General features: G+C 35.0%; 1 protein-coding gene across 8 annotated transcripts in view; it reads right to left on the bottom strand.

Annotated features, from left to right (window-relative positions):
* Positions 1 to 608: 608 nt before the first annotated feature.
* The window catches only part of LOC113107158 (tight junction protein ZO-2-like), a 296039-nt gene continuing 277227 nt past the window's right edge, over positions 609 to 19420 (bottom strand). For all 8 annotated transcript variants that reach the window (XM_026269460.1, XM_026269459.1, XM_026269462.1 and 5 more), the window contains exons 9-23: positions 19257 to 19375; positions 17394 to 17457; positions 15877 to 16027; positions 15387 to 15495; positions 12519 to 12738; positions 12123 to 12304; positions 10215 to 10310; positions 9426 to 9505; positions 9100 to 9310; positions 8574 to 8674; positions 6930 to 7151; positions 5378 to 5494; positions 3420 to 3767; positions 2801 to 2886; positions 609 to 1740 (exon numbers count right to left, since the gene is read on the bottom strand). In XM_026269460.1, coding sequence (XP_026125245.1) covers positions 1569 to 1740; positions 2801 to 2886; positions 3420 to 3767; positions 5378 to 5494; positions 6930 to 7151; positions 8574 to 8674; positions 9100 to 9310; positions 9426 to 9505; positions 10215 to 10310; positions 12123 to 12304; positions 12519 to 12738; positions 15387 to 15495; positions 15877 to 16027; positions 17394 to 17457; positions 19257 to 19375 — 2278 coding nt within the window. In that variant the 3' untranslated portion in view covers positions 609 to 1568. The remainder of the gene's footprint in view (positions 1741 to 2800; positions 2887 to 3419; positions 3768 to 5377; positions 5495 to 6929; positions 7152 to 8573; positions 8675 to 9099; positions 9311 to 9425; positions 9506 to 10214; positions 10311 to 12122; positions 12305 to 12518; positions 12739 to 15386; positions 15496 to 15876; positions 16028 to 17393; positions 17458 to 19256; positions 19376 to 19420) is intronic.

Below are 19420 nucleotides of genomic sequence, written 5' to 3'. Positions count from 1 at the left end.
TATTTCCAGCGGGATGGGCGGGACATGTGCACGCAACGCCATCTTTGCCGTTACGGGTTTTCCTTATATAGTTGTATTGAGGATTGAGGAAGTGACATGTCTCTTATAAACTTGAAAATGAACAAATGAACCAAGAGAAAACATTACCGTCTCCAGCCACCAGAGGGCGCTCTAATGCTACTCAGTGCTCTTGTAGTCTACACTGAAAACATAGAGTGCCCTCTCGCGGCTGTAGACGATAATGGTTTCTCTTGGTTCTTGGTTCTAAATAAATGTGACTTATAGTCCGATGCGACATATATATGTTTTTTTCCTCATCCCGACGTAATTTTGGACTGATGCGACTTATACTCCGGTGCGACTTATAGTTCGAAATATACGGTACCAGTCAAGCTAATGCTAATAAAGTTTTGATTGTCAGGGCCTTGTTATTGGGTTGTTTACAAGGATAGTTACTTAACCCTCATGTTGTTTAACCCAAATGTCTATGCCTTTTGACCATTGTCCATACAAAGCCATTGTGCTCCAATGTTGTTTGGTTCCCAGCTGTCTTTATAATGACATTGATAGTTTAATGTTGGATTAATAAAAGCACACGACTAAGTCAGTAATGTCAATATAGTTTATTTTATTTGGTGTAGTAGAGTGAAATTCCACAGTAGACCTGGACGTAAATGTCCAGGGAATATTCTCTGGGTTTGTGACCCTCACACACAGTGGAAGCCATCAAAATATAATCCACAAGTTTTAGAAGCACTTTGAACCAATTATGTGGAGGTAAAGCGGACCAACGTACAATCAAGCGTGTTAAAAACGTAATGCGGTGGGGTTGAAATAAGACAAACCGTGACCACAGCAATTTCAGTCACTCGAACCAATCAGCATCAACCTGACTGGTGAAGCGTCCCTTTGGAAACTCGTCAGTCGTTGCCGTCGCTACACTGAGGATACGGGCGGACAGTATTAAGGGTTTTGGTGTTGACTTTTCCCTGTTTTTCCTTGGAGCTGTAAGCAGCAAAAATATTGTCCAGAGGGCTGGATTGTCAAGTCCACAAACCTCCAACGTTATTCGGAAAGTAAAAGGCACTTTAAAACATTGTAACAAAATCCAGTGTATTATCTCACATCATAGACACACATGATCAGAAATGAAGGAATGCAAAGATAGTATAAACCTTGAAGAGAGTGACATTTCAAAACAGTTTTGCTTCATCAGGCTTATAAAAAGAAAGTAACAAAAAGGTCTGTATAGCACATGACAGGTATAAGCTTTTCATGGAGCGAAGATAGAGACTCGTGACGAGACGTTTCTGTTGCGTTGCAGAAACTTAAAAAAATTGCATAGGCAAGGAAACATGATTCTCGGATCACAAGAAGGGAAACAACTAATGCAAATATAAGATTCTATCCTCATGGACAGAAAGTTCAACTTCTCTGAAGTGAAAAAGACAAATATATGCATGGGAAACTTAAAAGCAAACGGGACTTCCAAGTCAGCAGCAGTTTTGGTGCAGGGCGGCGCCCCGGTGGAATGGTGAAGCTGTGCGGCGAGCCGAAGCAGAGGAACTCTACAGCTCAGTGTCCTGATACTTTTGTGTGGTGTTGTAATAGCCGCGCTTGGTCTGCTCTGCCAGCTGATGTCGAAACTCCTCTCCGTGCTCCTCGCCGAGGCCGACCGGGCGGCTCTCTGAGTATGGCAGCTTGCAAGGAGGCGTCTGAGGCTCTGGTCGCGCACTGGAGCTGGACTCAAAGCAAACGTAGCAAGATCAGGGAAAGATTGTGTGAACATTTATCCTGCTAATTTTTGCAACATACAACTATATGACAGTAGATAACCTCAGGTGATTATGTGCTTTATTCAAAGTTAAACAAGTTCCGGTTCTTGATTTTGATTGGTTGAGCCGTGTTCTAAACCGCTTTAAATTCCTCGACAAACATACACCTTTGTTTACTTCTGTGTGTTGCTCGGCAACCAGTTTGTTGGAACAACAAATGTTTCTGAAAGAACTACATTGTTTGGTGGAAGAATACGGTTTATATTTAGACCATTACTCTTTATTTGCTCTCTTTTATTCTGTGAAACCTCAGTACGTATATGGAATAACCGTTTTATAAAAGCAATAAGCCATGTGAAGCCGTGATCTGCAGTGAATTTATAACAGCTAAGGGGACTTTAGGGGCTAAGGGGCTTCGTGTCTAGACAAACAACGCCCCTTAGCTGTTATAAATTAACTGTAAATGATGACTTCTTGGGACTTTTTCCTTTATTTTGTAAAACCTTATAGCCATACTGAAAGCAACAAGAGATAGTTCACCTCAGATCTTGAAAATAAAGCAAAGATGACTGTTAAACCTGTGGATTCAACTGCGAATCAATGAGTGTATTCAATGACAAATATGTTATTGGTCACTCAACATGTACATTTAATGATGTTAAAAAGGTTTCATATTTATGAATTAGATTATAAACATATCCATTTCATTGCAAGAGCAGTGTCCTTCTACAGAGAGCACGCCCACACATGCTTCTGATTGGCTGTGATATTTGATTGATTCCGTTGCAGTGTCCCGTCGTGTCTGGTGTTGACACCCAAATTGCTTGTCGCTGGAATCTTGTTGTGGCACATAATTAGGACATGCTGAAAGATTTCACAAGTCTGAGTTGGGAAAAGATGCTTTGTTTGAAGTAACTTCTGTGTGAGCTGTTCTTAATAAATCACTACATTTTTGAAAAAATACCTTTTTGCTTGCGAAATGTTGTTTATGTGAGCACACCTTCAGATCAAATCCAGACTCTTACCCGATAGGTTGTGGCCTGCTGTGGTCCAGTTTCTGAGATTTAATGGGGACGGCATAAATGTCTGGATGTTTCTGTGCAATCTCAAACTGTAAACAGACAAATCAAACATAGTAGAATTACTAACATAACTATTTAGGGTTAGGATTAGGACTAGAAAATGAGATTTGAAAGGAGGCATTTTTATTAGAAAATATTTTTGTTTGAATTTTTCAAGAAGAGAAATAGTATAAATATTCACTAAACCTGTTTTGTTGTCAACCTACTGTACATATTGAAGCATGTAAATCAAAATTCCAATAGCAAATAAAACGACTTATTAAATTTAAATAAATTTTCATATTTAAAATTGAAATTCCATTCCATTTATTTCAGTATGTATACTGTGCAGTACATAAATATATTGTTCCAAAGCATCTACAGACAACAGGAAAATATTGAAGATAAAAGAAAAAAAAATACTCAAACATTTGCAGTAAATGTAGGTAAAATTTATTTCTGACCAATTAGAAAACATGTAGGTCAAGTTTGTGGAACTAGCATTTCAGATATGTACCAAGATACTGGTTGTCATTTTGTTGTGTCATTGTTCATGCAAAGTCTAAAGTTGGTGAACACTCACCCGGGCGTTCTGGGCCTCTTGGATCTCCAGGACTCTCTGTGTTCGGGCCAAGTGATCCATCTGCTCAAAGGCCTTCACTTTGCCCAGGAAAGTCCTCTGAGAGGGATCGTCAGGGCTGTCCTCCAGAGGTTTGCTGTCCCGTACCGGGGGGCTGTTTGCGAGGCCTCTGGAGCTGCGGGACACGCAGGTAGGTTTGAGAGCTTTGGGGGGAGGCAGGGGTTTGGTTTTTGCAGGAGAGTCCTGGCTGCGTGGGTGCTCGCTGCTCGCGGGACTGCTTGAACGAGAGTCGTAGTTTCGAGAGGGGTCGTACTGCCCCCGCGACGTCTCCACTTGAGACAGCATTTTTACCTGAAAGACAAATTAATATGAAGGAGAACAGCATTAACAAATTGAATTGCAGGCTTTCCTGCTACAATTCTTTCCTAAACCACAGTTTAAGGCCAGAACTGGATAATATCGTCACCACTGCATTTTTACACTGAGCTCCATGATTCCACACACAACACAACCTACTAGTTAAATCTCATACACTAACTAATCGCTCCAGTTTTCTATGAACACTGCCAAAATACTAAAAACTACTACAAAACACTTAATTATTAAGGTGCAAATATTTTGACATTAATTAATGAAATAGGAATAAGGAAACAGTTATAGTTAACTAAAACCAATAATTGCCAAACTTAATATTGCAAAAAAGCAGAAATAAAATAAAAGATAAATATTACTTGAAAAAACAAAATGTTTTTTTTTTTTTTATAATTTTAAAATGTTGCCTTGGCCACTAAGTAAAATAAAAGGATAAATAAACTGAATTAACTAAAATGACTTAAACTTAAAAAAAAACAACAAACAAAAAAGAACTAAAATAACAAAAGCATACAAGTAGAATTTAAAGTAAAATCAAAATTAAGTTTAATTAAAAATAAAAGCTAATTACAAATTTTATAAATATCACATTAATATGTAAATAATACTGAATATCCTTATATTTAACATGAAACTATATTAATAGTATTTATCTAGGTTATCTATGCTATTAATTTCTACATATATTAATAGATTTTTAACATATCTGAAGTTAAATCAGGAGATACAGCCCGTTCACACCAAGGACGATAACTATTTGGTTATAAAAATCGTTCTCAATATTTAAGTATAGCAGAGTCCACTCAACACTCAAAACTATAACGATAAAGGAACAATGAAACTATTTAGTTGGAATCGCTTTCAGAATGATTTTTGACACCCAACCAAGATTCCATCCTGCTATAACGAGCTCGAGGATTTAAAGCGGCAGACGAGCATGCGCTTAGAATAAACAAACAACAGATGTGAACCCTAATATGGTTACCTTTATAGTTATGTTTAAAGTTATCCTTCTTGGTGTGTACAGGGCTTTAATGTATTTTGAAAATATATGAATTGATAATAATATAATAAATATACAATAGGCCTATAGAATAAATTTACACTAGATTAAAAAATAAATATATAAAACCTCAAAAATAAATGTTCAATTAACTATTTACTTTGTAAAAGCTTAACCACCTCCATTTAACGACATTTAAAAAAATAAATAATAATAATAATATTTTTTTTAACATGGTCACAGTGTATGTGACTGGTACAATAATTCAAAATCATGTAGATACTGTCAGTGGCCTTGAAGTACACTATACTAGTTATTTAGCCAGTTTGGCACAACTGTGAACACGGCTCTACAGCGTACCAAAATGTGTCACTGATGCTGCTGCGAGAGGATTCTGAGCTGCTGGAAAAATGGTTGCGCCAAATCAGGCCGTTCTTCTGCATGAATGCGGGTGCGGTCAGGAGAAGAGTCGTGTTAGTCAGTTTAACAGTCTTTAGTACAAAGAGTATTTGTAAACGTAAAAATGGATTCATGTCACATAATACAATTCCAATACCAATGCTTTTGGGGAGCGTGACAAGCTCACCTTTGCGGGGTCAGGCAGGAAGGTGGACATTAAGGGGGGACTAGCCTCTGTCAGCATCTCTCTGCTGCCCATCCGCCGGATGCGACCTCGAATCTCTGGGCTGGACTTCCTGAGGATCTGGGGCAGAAAGAAAGCAAGAAAGAGATAGATAACACGGAAAGATGTCTAGGCAGGGGAATGCCTTTAAGCATACACACACTACAGAAAACATGCAGTCAGGAATGTGTTCGTCTTGGGCCATGCCTAGTATGCGATTTAACTTTAACATCCATCCATTTATCCATCCACTTTTGTTTTGACCAATTCATTTTCTTTACTTTTTCAGCTCTTTATGATTACTAGTTTTTTTTTTTTAACTGTTTTTTTTTTTATTATTAATTATTATTTCTTACAATTTTTAACAATTGATTAATTATACCTATCAGGCCTTTCAAAATCACAATTTTCCTAATAGTATACTAACTTTTAGGATTATTTATATACTGTTTTAGTATCTATGTTTTGTTCTAGCATTGATTATAATATTTATTACTCTTAAAGCTCATTTTGAATTAACCTTTATTTTTTTATATTTTCACATTTTCATTTTAGTTAGTCATTATGTGCTTTTGTAATTTGTATTATTTTTAATATTTCTATTTAGTTTAATTTGTTTTAATTTAAATTATTTATCTCTTCATCTTCATAGTTCATAGTAATTTTAGTAATTTTGTTATGTGCATTTGTCATTTTTATTAAATGTTTATTACAATGAAAAAATTTTTTTTTATCATTTTTGAAAAAAATATTTCTATTTAGCTTTATTTTTTTGTTTTAGTAATTTTAAAAACTTTTTTTTCAAATAGTTGCCAAGGCAACAATTCAAATGTTTTATTAGGTTTTTCAAGTCTTTATCTTATATATAATGTTATATATTGATATACACAGCTTTTTATTACATTTATAACATTTCATTTAACAAAAAACATTTTAGTTTTAACGATCACAACACTGATTCGCTGTTATTTCCAAGTTTACCATAACCATTGAAACCCTGTTATTTGCAAGAATAACCATCATTTATGTTACTCTATTCGATACATTTTTTATGATCAAGAATGTTGTAGATCCAACATCTAACAGAAGGGGGCAGAAGTGACTGCTTTTTGCATTTACAGATGCACTTAACGTTTATCTGTTTTTGAAAAGCATTGCTATCTAAACTCATTACCATGCACTTCCTGGATTTACAGCATGTAATGCGTGCATGACAAGCGTGTGCTAATGTCTTGTTCTCAGTGTGAAAATGTATTTCCCTGCTGGCTCGACCTCTGCTGTCTTTCCTTGAGCTGACGTTGTGCTGATCTAGGCAACTGTGAGCGATGCCATCGCTGCAAGCATGTTTAAGTGTGTAGATGTCAATGCATGTGCAAGCAGTTCACCCATCACTGTCAAAGATGTATTATCCATGCCCGTCTTCAGGCATAACAAATGTTTTGGACTGAGCATGCATGCATGTGTGTGAATCTGATAACCCTGTAGAAATGATAAACGAATGCATGTGTGCTCTAACCTCCTCTGGCATGACTGGCTCAGAGGAGCGGCTAATGGCCGACACCGGCTGGCGATCGAGCGGCTCGTCCGCTTCATTATCTGTGTAAGTCCCGGCCTCGTCCGCCGTGTCGTCGTAGTCGCTGGTCAGCCGGCTGTCCATGCTGAGATAGTCAGCGCTCATGGCTGAGAGATATGACATGCGATCGTCATGAACGTCAAGGTCCCCCTCCGTCCCCTCCAGCTAAAAGAGACACATGATGGATCTTGTGTACAGAGAGGAGTGAAAACAAACAAAACACAAAAACAAAACAGAACGAAAGCTGTAGAGCACCACCGAAGAATGATGAACAGTAAAAGCACAGAAAACCAGGAGGAATGACTATCATGACTTGTAGAAAAGGAAAGCATGCATTAGTAGGTTTAACTGTAAAGAAAAAAATTCAGGAATACTGGGAAAGATAAAGTGGGAAAATGTGAATGAAGGAGTCTTAAAGTAAAGAGATGTTGTAAAATGTTGCATTAAAGTCAACATGAACTCAAAATTGATTTTTTTTAATGCACATGCCCGATACTAACGTACTGTACATGATTCATCACGTTGATGTTGTAGATAAATTTGTTTATACTGTCATTTAATATTTCTTATTCATATAAGATGAAAACAAAGGTTGTTTTTTTTTTTTACTACTACTACTACTACCGTATTTCTCAGACTATAAGTCACACCTGAGTATAAGCTGCATCAGTCCAAAAATACATCATGATGAGGCAAAAAACATATAAGTCACACTGGACTATAAGTCGCATTTATTTAGAACCAAGAACCAAGAGAAAACATTACCGTTTACAGCCGCAAGAGGGCGCTCTATGTTCTCAATGTAGGCTTCAGGAGCACTGAGCAGCATAGAGCGCCCTCTCACGGCTGGAGACGGTAATGTTTTCTATTAGTTCATTTCTCTTGGTTCATGTCAAATTGATTTTGATAAATAAGTCGCACCTGACTATAAGTCGCAGGACCAGCCAAACTATGAAAAAAAGTGTGATTTATCGTCCAGAAAATACGGTACTACTACTCTAAGCTATAATTTCTAGATTTTTCCATTCCATTTTTCCATTTCCAAAAAACTTCCTCTATTTTATCATATATTGACACTATTATGTAATGTTAATATGTAAATACATAATATTATAATATTTGTGTATTATTCATGTATTTATTATTATGACTATAAGCTGTATTTTAATATATATTTTAATATATCCGTTTTCAAAATCTTGAAAATGTAAAACAATGCTGCATCTCAATCTTTTATCCAGTGTGACATACAATTACGTCTTGTATTAATTCTTTCTAAAAATCCTGTCAAACGTGCACAAACCGACAGTCACCACCATAAGCTACTACTAAATATTGTAGAAACATAATTTTCTGTAGAGTTGCTTTGTAACGATTTGTATTGTAAAATGCGCTATACAAATAAACTTGAATTTAATTGAATTGGGGTATACAGCGACCAGCTTTCATTTTTCCTCATTTTAGATTCGGTTTGGTTCAGAAAAACATTAGATGCCAGAAGTAAAACGGTTTGTAAACAGTGTTTCATGTTGACTTTAACAGAGTGAATAGAAGGTGGTGGAGAACTATATCGTCCGTTGTTTTTACCTTCCCCTCTGAGACCCACACAGCTTGGGTCTGCTGGTCTCGAATGGTCTCCTTCAAACTGCCGTACCAGGCATCATTAGCCGAGTTCAGATCAATAACAGCTATCAGATCGATGGGGGAGGGACAGAGAGAGAGATTTGGGTCAACTGTTCTCTAGGTTCAATTTGACCTATTTATCTCACAGGGTTTCCATCAGCTGCTGTAATCACTCAGAGATTTTCGAATTGGAATCTGTGTCAAAGTCAGTTTATATTGATACGTGTCAATTACGATATACGATAGCTTCCCTTTACTGCACTTCCCCATTTAAACAATTCAGTTTATAAGCATTTCAATGAACAGAATCATTTTATAATATTTTTTTAATCTTCCCAAGCAAAACATGCTTCTGTAATGCTAGGATCTTTAATTAGAATGAGCGAACGATCAAATAATGTGAATTTAGACTTTAATGATCCAGAACAATATAGGGTTGAGAAGATAGTGACTGATTTGTTCAAGAGGTGTCTGGACCCCCAGGACTGACCGGTAAACAGGTGTGAGCAGGTTTTCCTGAGCTTCAGAGCCTGGTCATAGAGTTTGCGGGCACTGCGGTTAGAGCTGGGGATGATCCTCTGTCTCATCGCCTTCACCCCATGTTTGCTGTCCGGGCTGAAGAGGATGACTATGGGGTACCACTGCGTGTAGTTTAGGGTGTCCACTGCTTTAGGGGTGACGTCCAGGAGAGCATGCTTGTCCTGTATCAATTACAGAATTGGTCACTGTTTAATACTGGTAAAATGTACAAACATTTATGTCAAACAAAAGAATGCAATGCATTTTGATTATTAATTTGTGTGCACACACAATTACCTGTTCAATGATCTGTCTAATAGTGTTGAGACGAACCACCCCGGAGGATTTCTCTGATCCCGCATCTTTGGGTTCTGTTTCTGATGTGCCATTGAACAGAAACAGTAAGTATAATCAAACCAATAATAAGAATACTTACTAAACATGTACAATGCAATACAAAACACAAATGTTTTTTATGCCTCTATTGATATGCATTCATTTTTGAACATGGAAAAGCAGGTATGCAAGAATATGCATTAAATTAAATTATTATTATTTTTTTGTATTTCGAAAATATATTTTTATATATAATATCAGCTATTTTTTACATTATAAATTATAGAATTATTCATAACGATTGACCCCCCTCAAAAACAAAAATCCTCCATATAAATGTATAAATAGAATTTTATAAAATACCTTTTATATAATTTTTTTAATATAAATGCATTTTTAGGATTAATTATTATTATTATTAGAATAATTTTGAAAATGTAAAAAATGTGCCCCATCTCTACTTGATGTTTTATATTTAAATGTATTTATTTAGCAGACCTTTTTTGTACGGCAAAAACATTAACTTGGCTGTCTGAAACTCTCATTCACATGACTACGAGTTTAAAATATGCAAACTATAATTAATATATGGTTACATTATATACTTCTAAATTATTCATGTAAAATTTGTTTTTTAATATTTTTATAAAATGAATAGCATGACATTATATTGTCTTAGATTAATTACAGAGTGTGAGCATCCCTTCAGCCTTTATTGGTGATATGGCAGAGACAGCAGCATCAACTCACTGGCAATTACAAACTCGTCTGGAAGCTCCATGGCCAGTTTTTCACTGGCAGCATCAGCGATTGGTCCAAACAGCACAACCGGCCTTCGGAATCCCGCTATGAGAGAAGACAAGGCTTACAATCAGGATTTCACAGCAGAGGTAATCTGTTTAAGCCTGACTAAATTACAAAATGGTTTATATTAACGGTAATAAATGCTCTTTTAGCTATGTAAAAAGGGTTTAAAGAAGAGTCAGAGGAGTCCTGAATAATGATTCAAAACAGCCTTTTTCAAATTCCTGACTGTGGTTTGTGTCACATAAATCATGATGATTTTATTAGCAATTTTTTTCTTGAACAGTGTGAAGGGAGCAATCTCTCTCTGTGATGATGAGCCCATTTTTCAAACGTATGAAAAATTTTTCAGCTCTTTGTTTGGGTATGCAGAGACTCTTGCTAGCAGTATTAGGCCTGTCTGCTCAGAGATGTGACTAATGTTGTGTGCAAGCAGCCATCGCATTATTAAAACTGTTTATTGTGTAAATGATACAGATACCATGATAAGTAAATTACAAAGTTTGCCATCTATTGCATCAGTTTGGGATGTATAAACCTTATAGATTATTTTTCTGGTTGCTTTCTGATTACACACACACACACACACATGTTGGTATTGGTGGTTTATTGGTGGTGCATTTTATACCGCGCTACACCAATCCTACACATAAACCTACCCTTTACAGAACACTCTGTGCACTTTTAGATAACCCCCACACAACACATAATTTACTATGGTTTTTTAAAGCCTTTTGAATTACGGGGACACATGCAATGTCCTTATAAACACCTTCATATTGTAATACCTCTGTCATACCCATGTCATTATACAAATATATGTCTCCATGAACCACCCAAACCAGTGCGCGCAAACACACACACACACACACACAGACACACACACAGACACACACAGACAGACACACAGACACACACACACACACACACACACACACACAGAGACACACACACACACACACACACACACACTACCAGTCAAAGGTTTGGAATAATAAAGACTTTTTAATGTTGTCAAATTTATTATCTTGTTATTTTATTATCAAATTATTTTCTTATTATTATAATTGAAAGCTGTTTTAGCTATAATATTTAAATTGTGGTCCATAACCTTTCAAAAGTTTGCAGTAAGCTTTACAAACTGTATTTGAGCAAGGACACTTAATTTAGATGGATCATAGGAGACAGTGAAGGCATTTATTTTTTAAATAAAATGTTCTTTATAATTTTTCGTTCATCAAAGAATCCTGAAAAACACGATTTCCACAAAAAAATATTATTAAGCAGCAAAAACATTTTCAACATTGATAATAATTAGAGCCATGACTAATAACTGTGTGCCAATAATAAGCTCTAAATCATCATATTAAAATGATTTCTGCAGCATCATGTGACACTGAAGACTGGAGTAATGATGCTGAAAATTCAGCTTTGCCATAATTATAAACTATACATTATAAAATATATTCAAATAAAAAAATTACTTTAAACCGTAATGTTTCACAGTATTCATTTTTTTATCAAATAAATGCTATTGTTAGCATAAAAGACTTTCAAAATCATCTTCATTTTTACAAACATCTGATCTGATTTAATATAGAAAAATACATAATTTTTGTGTATTTAAAAGAACAAATGTGTGATATGTTAAACTCAACTCCCCTAAAATGTAATAATAAATGACTAATGTTTAACACCATTCGGTTAATTCACAGTATCTTTTTTTGCGCTTCGTAACTGTTCATAATCTTGATTGATGCTGCCTATAATGAGAAAACCACACGTAACTGCTGAATAACCTTTAAAGTAGTCTGTAATGTGTATCATACTTTCGATTAGTTTTGTAGCACCCACCTTCTCTCAGCACCACCCTCTCATAGGCAGGGAAGCGGGTGGAGACGGCCGCAGAACTTTCCTCTCGGCTCTTCCGCACATCTTTCTTCTTGGCCGCCCTCTGACCACGTAGCCTCCAGAAGTCGGCCCTGTCACTCCCTGAGCCCTTATGTGTGTTCTGGACGTTTGCCATCTGCTCAGCTCTGATCAGCACAGGAGCAGGGGTCATGCAGCAGCAGGGTTAAGCAAAGAAAGCGATAGATCATTATAGAGCATAGACGCAGAGTCCGCTTGCTCTCCAATATAAACACTAATTCATATTCTATTTGATGTTTGCGCTGTTTCTGAATTAAAGGCTTAAATACTGTTTATCTTTTGATCTCATGCAAAAATTGTCCGCCCCCTCTCTGTTCTCACCTGCTCTTACTGGGAATGATGCCCTTCTCCAGCAGCTTGTTGTCTTTGCCCATGCGGATGGCCAGCCAGTTTCCCAGCTTGCCGTCGTATAAGGTGTCCACCACCTTGAAGATCTCTCCCCGGGAGAAGGCGAGACAGTGAGGCAGCTCCTTCTCATACTCGAAATGAGTTCGGATGAAAAATGAGTCCCCTCGACCGGACACCAAGATGTCTTCATAAACTAGGACACATAACAGAAACATAAGCTCCCAAACATGTCTCGGGCTTAAATGGGAGAGCACGATGCAAGCAATGCCAGTGTTTTGTCAATGTGGTCAACTCAAAATGCATTTCACTTTTGTGTGCAATATGCATCTCAGAAGGCTGAGACTGAGATGTGAAACAAGACAAAAATTAATAGTGCTATTATAATAAAAAAAATTAAAAATTAAATAATGCTTTAAATAAGAATAAAAAAAACAATAATAAAATAACAGGTAAATAAATAAAATCATAAAATAAATATAAAATACAAATAAATAAAATGCATAATTACAATGAAATAATCTAAAGGGACTGTAAAGTAATAATAATTAAAAAAAGAAGTAATATAATACAAATAAACAGATGAAATAAAAAATAGGTAGACAAGAATAAAACATATATAAAAATAAATATATTAAATATAATAAAACTCAAAAGGTTTTTGTAAATGCAAAAATAGATCAAAATAAACATAATCAAATAAATAGTTAAAATAACATAAATATACCAATAAATAAAATACATAATTACAATTAAAAATACATTATAATAAAAAAATATGTCAAATCTTCAAAAGATTATAAAAACCAAATAAAAAGAAACATAATAAATATATTTGTACAAATATTTATATATAATATTGATTAATTGCTGCAAGTGATTTTCCATCTATTAAACTTTTAAATAGTTGTATTACTTTATTATGTATTTTAGATGTCAATTTTAAATAGGAGACATAAAAATGTAATTCATTACTCGAATTCAATAATATGATGCACGTTTTCCATGGTTGCTTTTATTTGATCATTTGCGAAGTGCTAAAACTTTCAATGAATAGACAACTTCCGTCCTATTTGACTTAGGATTCACAGTGTCAAGGATAAAAGTTTCAGCGGTCAGATTTCCTGCAGCGGTGCCGTCACCCTCGTGATTAAAGCTCTGACACCACATCTGTCTCGGCTCAGACCAAATGAGCTTCAACCCCTGACAGCGCCAGACCTCTCTTTCCCACGAGACACCCACACCGAGAAATAGAGATAAAGACAGGGAGAGAGAGAGTGATAGAGGGATGGCATTTACAGCAGAAAAGAGGGATAGAACAGAGAGAGTCGTGTCAGTGCTGACGTCCCGCCGTCTTGTGCTGGGGTTAGGAACTTGTTTTTGGTTTCTGGACTCCAAATCCAATAGACTTCGACTTATCAGGATTTAACCAGTTAACATCAGCATGGGGTTTTCATGTGAGGCATTTAGTTCTGCACATAACAGGCAAGAGAAAGCAAAGCTCACGAACATGAAAACTGGATTTTAGCATGTTTGCGCATGTGAGCACATGACCACGCTTGACACGGCAGTTCCTGGAACAGCCAAGACTGGCTACGACTGGTTTTGTAGTGATGAGAAGAAGCCTAGGCCTCTCGACAGGCTCTGTGTGTACAGGGGGAAGGGAAGAGCGAAGACACAGCGCTTCCGGGCCCATTCACACATACACGGATGTAGTATTGGTCGCTAGCTCTCCCACTGGATGCTATAATGTAGGCCTTTACAAATAGGAACCAGATATATATTTTGAGACTCATTTATACTGTGTGAGAAATCATAGTGGGATATGACCACTTGTTTAAAATTGTCAATGTAGATTGTACTAAAATCATTATTATTATTATTAGTCGTATTATTATTATTATTATTATTAATAATAATAAAAAAGGTTCCTAAATGAAAAATTAAGAAATAAATAGTTTAAAACATTATGTAATTATAAACAAAAACAAATAAATAAAGTATAAATAATACAAAGCAATATATTGTAAACAAATAAAAAATTTTATAGAAAAAAAAGAACAAATACATAAATAGTAAATAAATTAATCTGTTATTATAATTAAAATGTGTTGTAAACAAATGAACAGTAAATAAATAGATAAAATCAATAAAAGTAATATGTAATTATAATAAAAAGATACACAAATTTAGCAAGTATATAAATAAATAATTATATAAAAACATTATTATGTAATATAATAAAAACAAATGTATTTGTTATTTGTTGTATACAAATAAACAATAAATAGATAAAAAGTAATAAATGGATATATAATACAATAAATAAAATATGCAATTATAATGAAAACAAAAGGTGTTGTAAATAAATATATTAAATAAATAACAAAATACAAAACAATATATTGTAAACAAATACAAATTAAATAGCTAAAAATGAACAGACACATAATAAATTAATATGTATTTATAATAAAAAAAGATGTTGTAAACAAATAAATCGATAAAAATCAATTGATAGAAAATAAATAAATAAAAAGGTCATTATAATAAAAACAACAGGTATTGTAAAAATACACGGATTAAAAAAAATTATAAATAAATGATTATGCAATATAATAAAACAAAAGGTGTTGTAAAAAATAAATAAATAGATAAGTAATACAAGGATAATAATAAAAAAATTAATTATAATGAAAACAAAAGATGTTGTAAATAACATAGTATAAACAAACAAACAAATAAATAAATAATTCAGTGTTTTTGTGTGTCCTGAAGTGAAGCGAGGGGCAGTTTTGTGTGTTTAATGTGTGGGGAGTTTGGCTCGTGTTCTCTTGCCCTCACCCTCAGTTTTATTCTGTGCCAAAATGGTCACGACCTCACCCCGAGGGATCTCCAGCAGGAACAGTACGGCCTCCTCTCGCACAATTCCCCGAAAGTCAACATTATTCACCTTTAGGGAAAGAAAGATAACAAACAAATACAGTTGAAAAGGAAATGTGGCAAATGCAAATCAAATTCAAAGCATTTTCTCTCCTCATAAAGGGGCCATTACATGGAAAACTGTACTTATATGTTGACGTAATGTTGACTTAAAGCTCCCTCCCTCTCCAGTCCACCCATGCTATTTCTGAAAACTATGAAGACTACATAATAAGCATAATAAGGTTACATAATGGTAAGAGTGGTCATTTACATACAGAAGATTTAAAGATACAGTAACAAAAACAGCTTGTTTATTATTATAAAGTCAAAAACAAGTGACCCAACATGATCAGAACAAGAACATTATGAAATCATTCAGCTAAAGTCAACAGAGCTGATATTTTTGTACCTTCACAATCTGATCCCCGACACGGAGACCTTCTTCTTCAGCCGGACTGCCATCCTGAACTCCTGCTATGAATATTCCCACATCATTCCCTCCAGCCAACCTCAAGCCAACACTCTCTCCTTTCTGAAAGCTCACCATCACGGTGCTGGGCCTTAAAAAGAGAGGCAGAGAGTTAGGTATTTGCTAACATCTTATCTGTAAAACTGTGACATCACTTCATGACAACACCAATCATGAAAATGACATTATAGGTCTTAAAAAAAAATATATATATATATGTATATATATATATATATATATATATATATATATATATATATATATATATATATATATATATATATATATACCATTGCTTATTGTGTGCATATAAATATAGAATACATTTGAAATTAAATATTGAATTCAAATAAATTCATTTAAATAGGATAATTTATCTGTGAATTTTGATAAGTGAATTTATCAGACTCAAAATATTATTTTTTATTAGCTTAGCTTGAAATGGTATTTTGAATTAGAATATATTTTCACAGTTTCAAGTTTTAAATTTTTTTTTTTTTTTTTTTTTTTGCCATGTGTTTTTGTGCTTTTTAAATGATTATTTCTTAAGTATATCTTTGATTTATTAGTTTTAACTTATTTATTTTAATATTTCAGTTTATATATAGTAATATATAGTTTCAGTTTATTTTTACTATAATAATCCTGGATGATACAGTGCTAATTATTAACAATTAAGTCATACTTCAATTGCTGATAATTTTGTCTAATAAAAAGGTTAATTTCAGAAAATATTATTTTCCAAAATGCAACAAACCCACTTAAAAAATGATTCCCATATAATATATTTGGAGAAAAACAGACTTAAAAAACAGATTTTTTTTCCATCCCATTTCTATTTATCCTTTCCAGATGCTCCAAAAGCCAAATGCATGGTCATGGCTTGTGATTTTTCAGCAGGGTTTCCCTGCTCTCCTGCTGAAAGCAGCTCTCTCCTCCTGTGCTCAGGTAAAAACACACTGGAGCTCTGGTCTTTAAGCAAAGCGGCTCTGTAAGCAAGAGCAGGACACAAAAATAACCTCTCCCAGTGGATACGAGCAGCAGCAGACTGCTTCTACCTCATGAATATGGAGGAGCTGACGGAGAGGATGATTAAGAGAGAGAGAGAAAGAGTGGGATTGCAGAGGTATCCAGCCCGTCTGTGAGGCTGTGATGCAGATGACCCTCCGCCTCTCTTCCTCTATGTCTATTTCATTTCCTGTGCACTCATCCTTTAGTGAGAGAGTTTAAACAGACAGTTCACCACCAAGTTTTGTTCGGAACAGATCAACCACTGAAACATGAGGGTCAGCAAATAATTATTTTTTAGGTAAACTATTTGTTTAAAAAAAACTGTGTGTAATGAGCTCTGTCTCCAGATTGTAATTCAGCCCTCAGTGAGTCCTCAGGTTTAGTTAGTGAATAAGATCATGTGTGAGGAGGGCTGAACCTGCAGGATATTAACAGCATCCACTCACCCATAAATGGCCTCGTCCTCTGGGCTCGGTCGGAGCAGGATTTTAGGCGTTGTCTTTACTGCTGCTGCATATTGAATAAAAACATTATCTGACATTAGTTTCATTCTGAAACAACTGAAAGTATAATTACATTTAGTAATTTTTTAAAGAAATTCTGCCTTGTGGACAGCTTGCTGACTAGGGCTGTGCAATCAATCGAAATCAAAATCACGATTTGAGACGTTGCAATTTGTTAATCGCAAAAGACTGCGATGTGGACGTGATATTACTCTGTTCTATTACTAACCAATAGAGTGAGGGCACCTCCGTTCTCTCCAATCAGCTCTGGTCTAGCCAACTGTATAAACGCCCACCATTAAAAAACGAGTGAAAGACAGAGTGGGATTATGGCGTCTAAAGGGTCTATCAATAGTTAGGCAAATTAAAACTAAAGAAGAACGTTATGTAACTGCAGGTGCTGTGTCACAATGCATATCAAGAGCATCCCTTATTGCATGTTCGCTATTCCCAATTCAGAAGACCGCACACACAGCCTGTGTCTGAATGCTTCTCATACTCGCTCCTCTCTTCCCCAAGCGGCACGAAACCCGCATCACGGACGAGCAGTTCACACTTGCCGCACTCACGCAGCCTGTTTCATAGCACTCGGTTATATTCTCGCTTGACCCTGCACCGCAAATCTCCACGAGCACATCTGACAGTATGGACGAGGCTTGACGCACGCACCTGGCTCCTGGTTTAAAACAAATGTAAATTCAGTCTAACTGCTTGTTAATTTCACTTGGATGAAATGAAACATTCAGCACATTTTCCACTTGTTCTTAAAATCCCAAATACAATGGAACATATGTAATACTTTAATAACTGACTAAAGAAATAAATACATTTTTATTTATATAAAAAATAAATATTTCCAGTGAAATTCAGAAATTAAGTTAATTCTGTAAAAGTAGTTATACCATTATAATCTTTTCTGCTGAAAAAATAATTTCAGGGTTATAATGGGAATTGTACTGGTTTTAATGTAAACTATAATGGTGTCTATTTGATGGATTCTATTGGTGGGATGTAATATGGCAGATGGCAACCAAAGAACAACAGTAATTACTATTGGACAAATGCCAAAAAAAAGAAGGAATTTTGTAATGGTTTAATGAAAACTGTAATTTATTTATTTTTCCAAGCAGGGTAATAATACTCATACTGTACTGCACATTATTGACAATATTGAGCTGAAGCATGACTTTGCAAACCATTTAAAACCATAAATAAAATTGCAATCGCAATATCTGTAAAAAAAAAAAAAAAAAAAAAAAATGACAATTACATATTTTCCCCATAACGCACAGCCCTACTGCTGACATATAGTGCTGTTGTGCCACGGGCGACCTGAGTTCAAATCCCTTCCTGTCATCTCTACACTGTCCTATAATAATAAAAGGCAAATATGCCAAAAAATAAAATAAAAAAATAATTATATATACATTGTTTTATTCAGCAAGGATGCATTAAATTGATCAAAAGCAACAGTAAATAACATTTATGTGACAAAAGAAAATGTATCAGTTTCAACAAAAATAAAATAAAATAAAAAGATTAGCAGCACAACTGTTTTTAACATTGATAAAAATAAATGTTTTCTGGGCAGAAAATGAGTTCTGAAGGATCATGTGACACTGAATGTGACATCAAATAAATGAAATCAACTTCTTTCTGTTTGAATTAGTCAGCAAAGCTTTTTACTCTCATTTTGTGCTTGACATTGCATTGCCATTGCCAATCCTCTGCTGCTTTATCAATAAACCAGAGGTTTGGGTCTTTATCTAATATCAAACTAAATGGTATACAGAATTTTGTTCTTACGTGGTGGTTCTTCTTCCTGTGGTTCTACTCTCTCCTCCTGGGCTGGAAGTGGCTCCTCTGGAGTTTTGTAAGGAGAGGATGAAACCGCGGTCTTTGCCGATCTACTTTGAGGATCCTCCCTGAAAATACAACAACATTGTACTTCTAACACAGTTTCTAACTGA

This window comes from Carassius auratus, chromosome 8 (assembly GCF_003368295.1).
Source record: "Carassius auratus strain Wakin chromosome 8, ASM336829v1, whole genome shotgun sequence".
Taxonomy (NCBI): domain Eukaryota; kingdom Metazoa; phylum Chordata; class Actinopteri; order Cypriniformes; family Cyprinidae; genus Carassius; species Carassius auratus.
The sequence above is the reverse complement of the archived record's forward strand: the minus strand, read 5'-3'. Positions and strand labels throughout refer to the sequence as shown.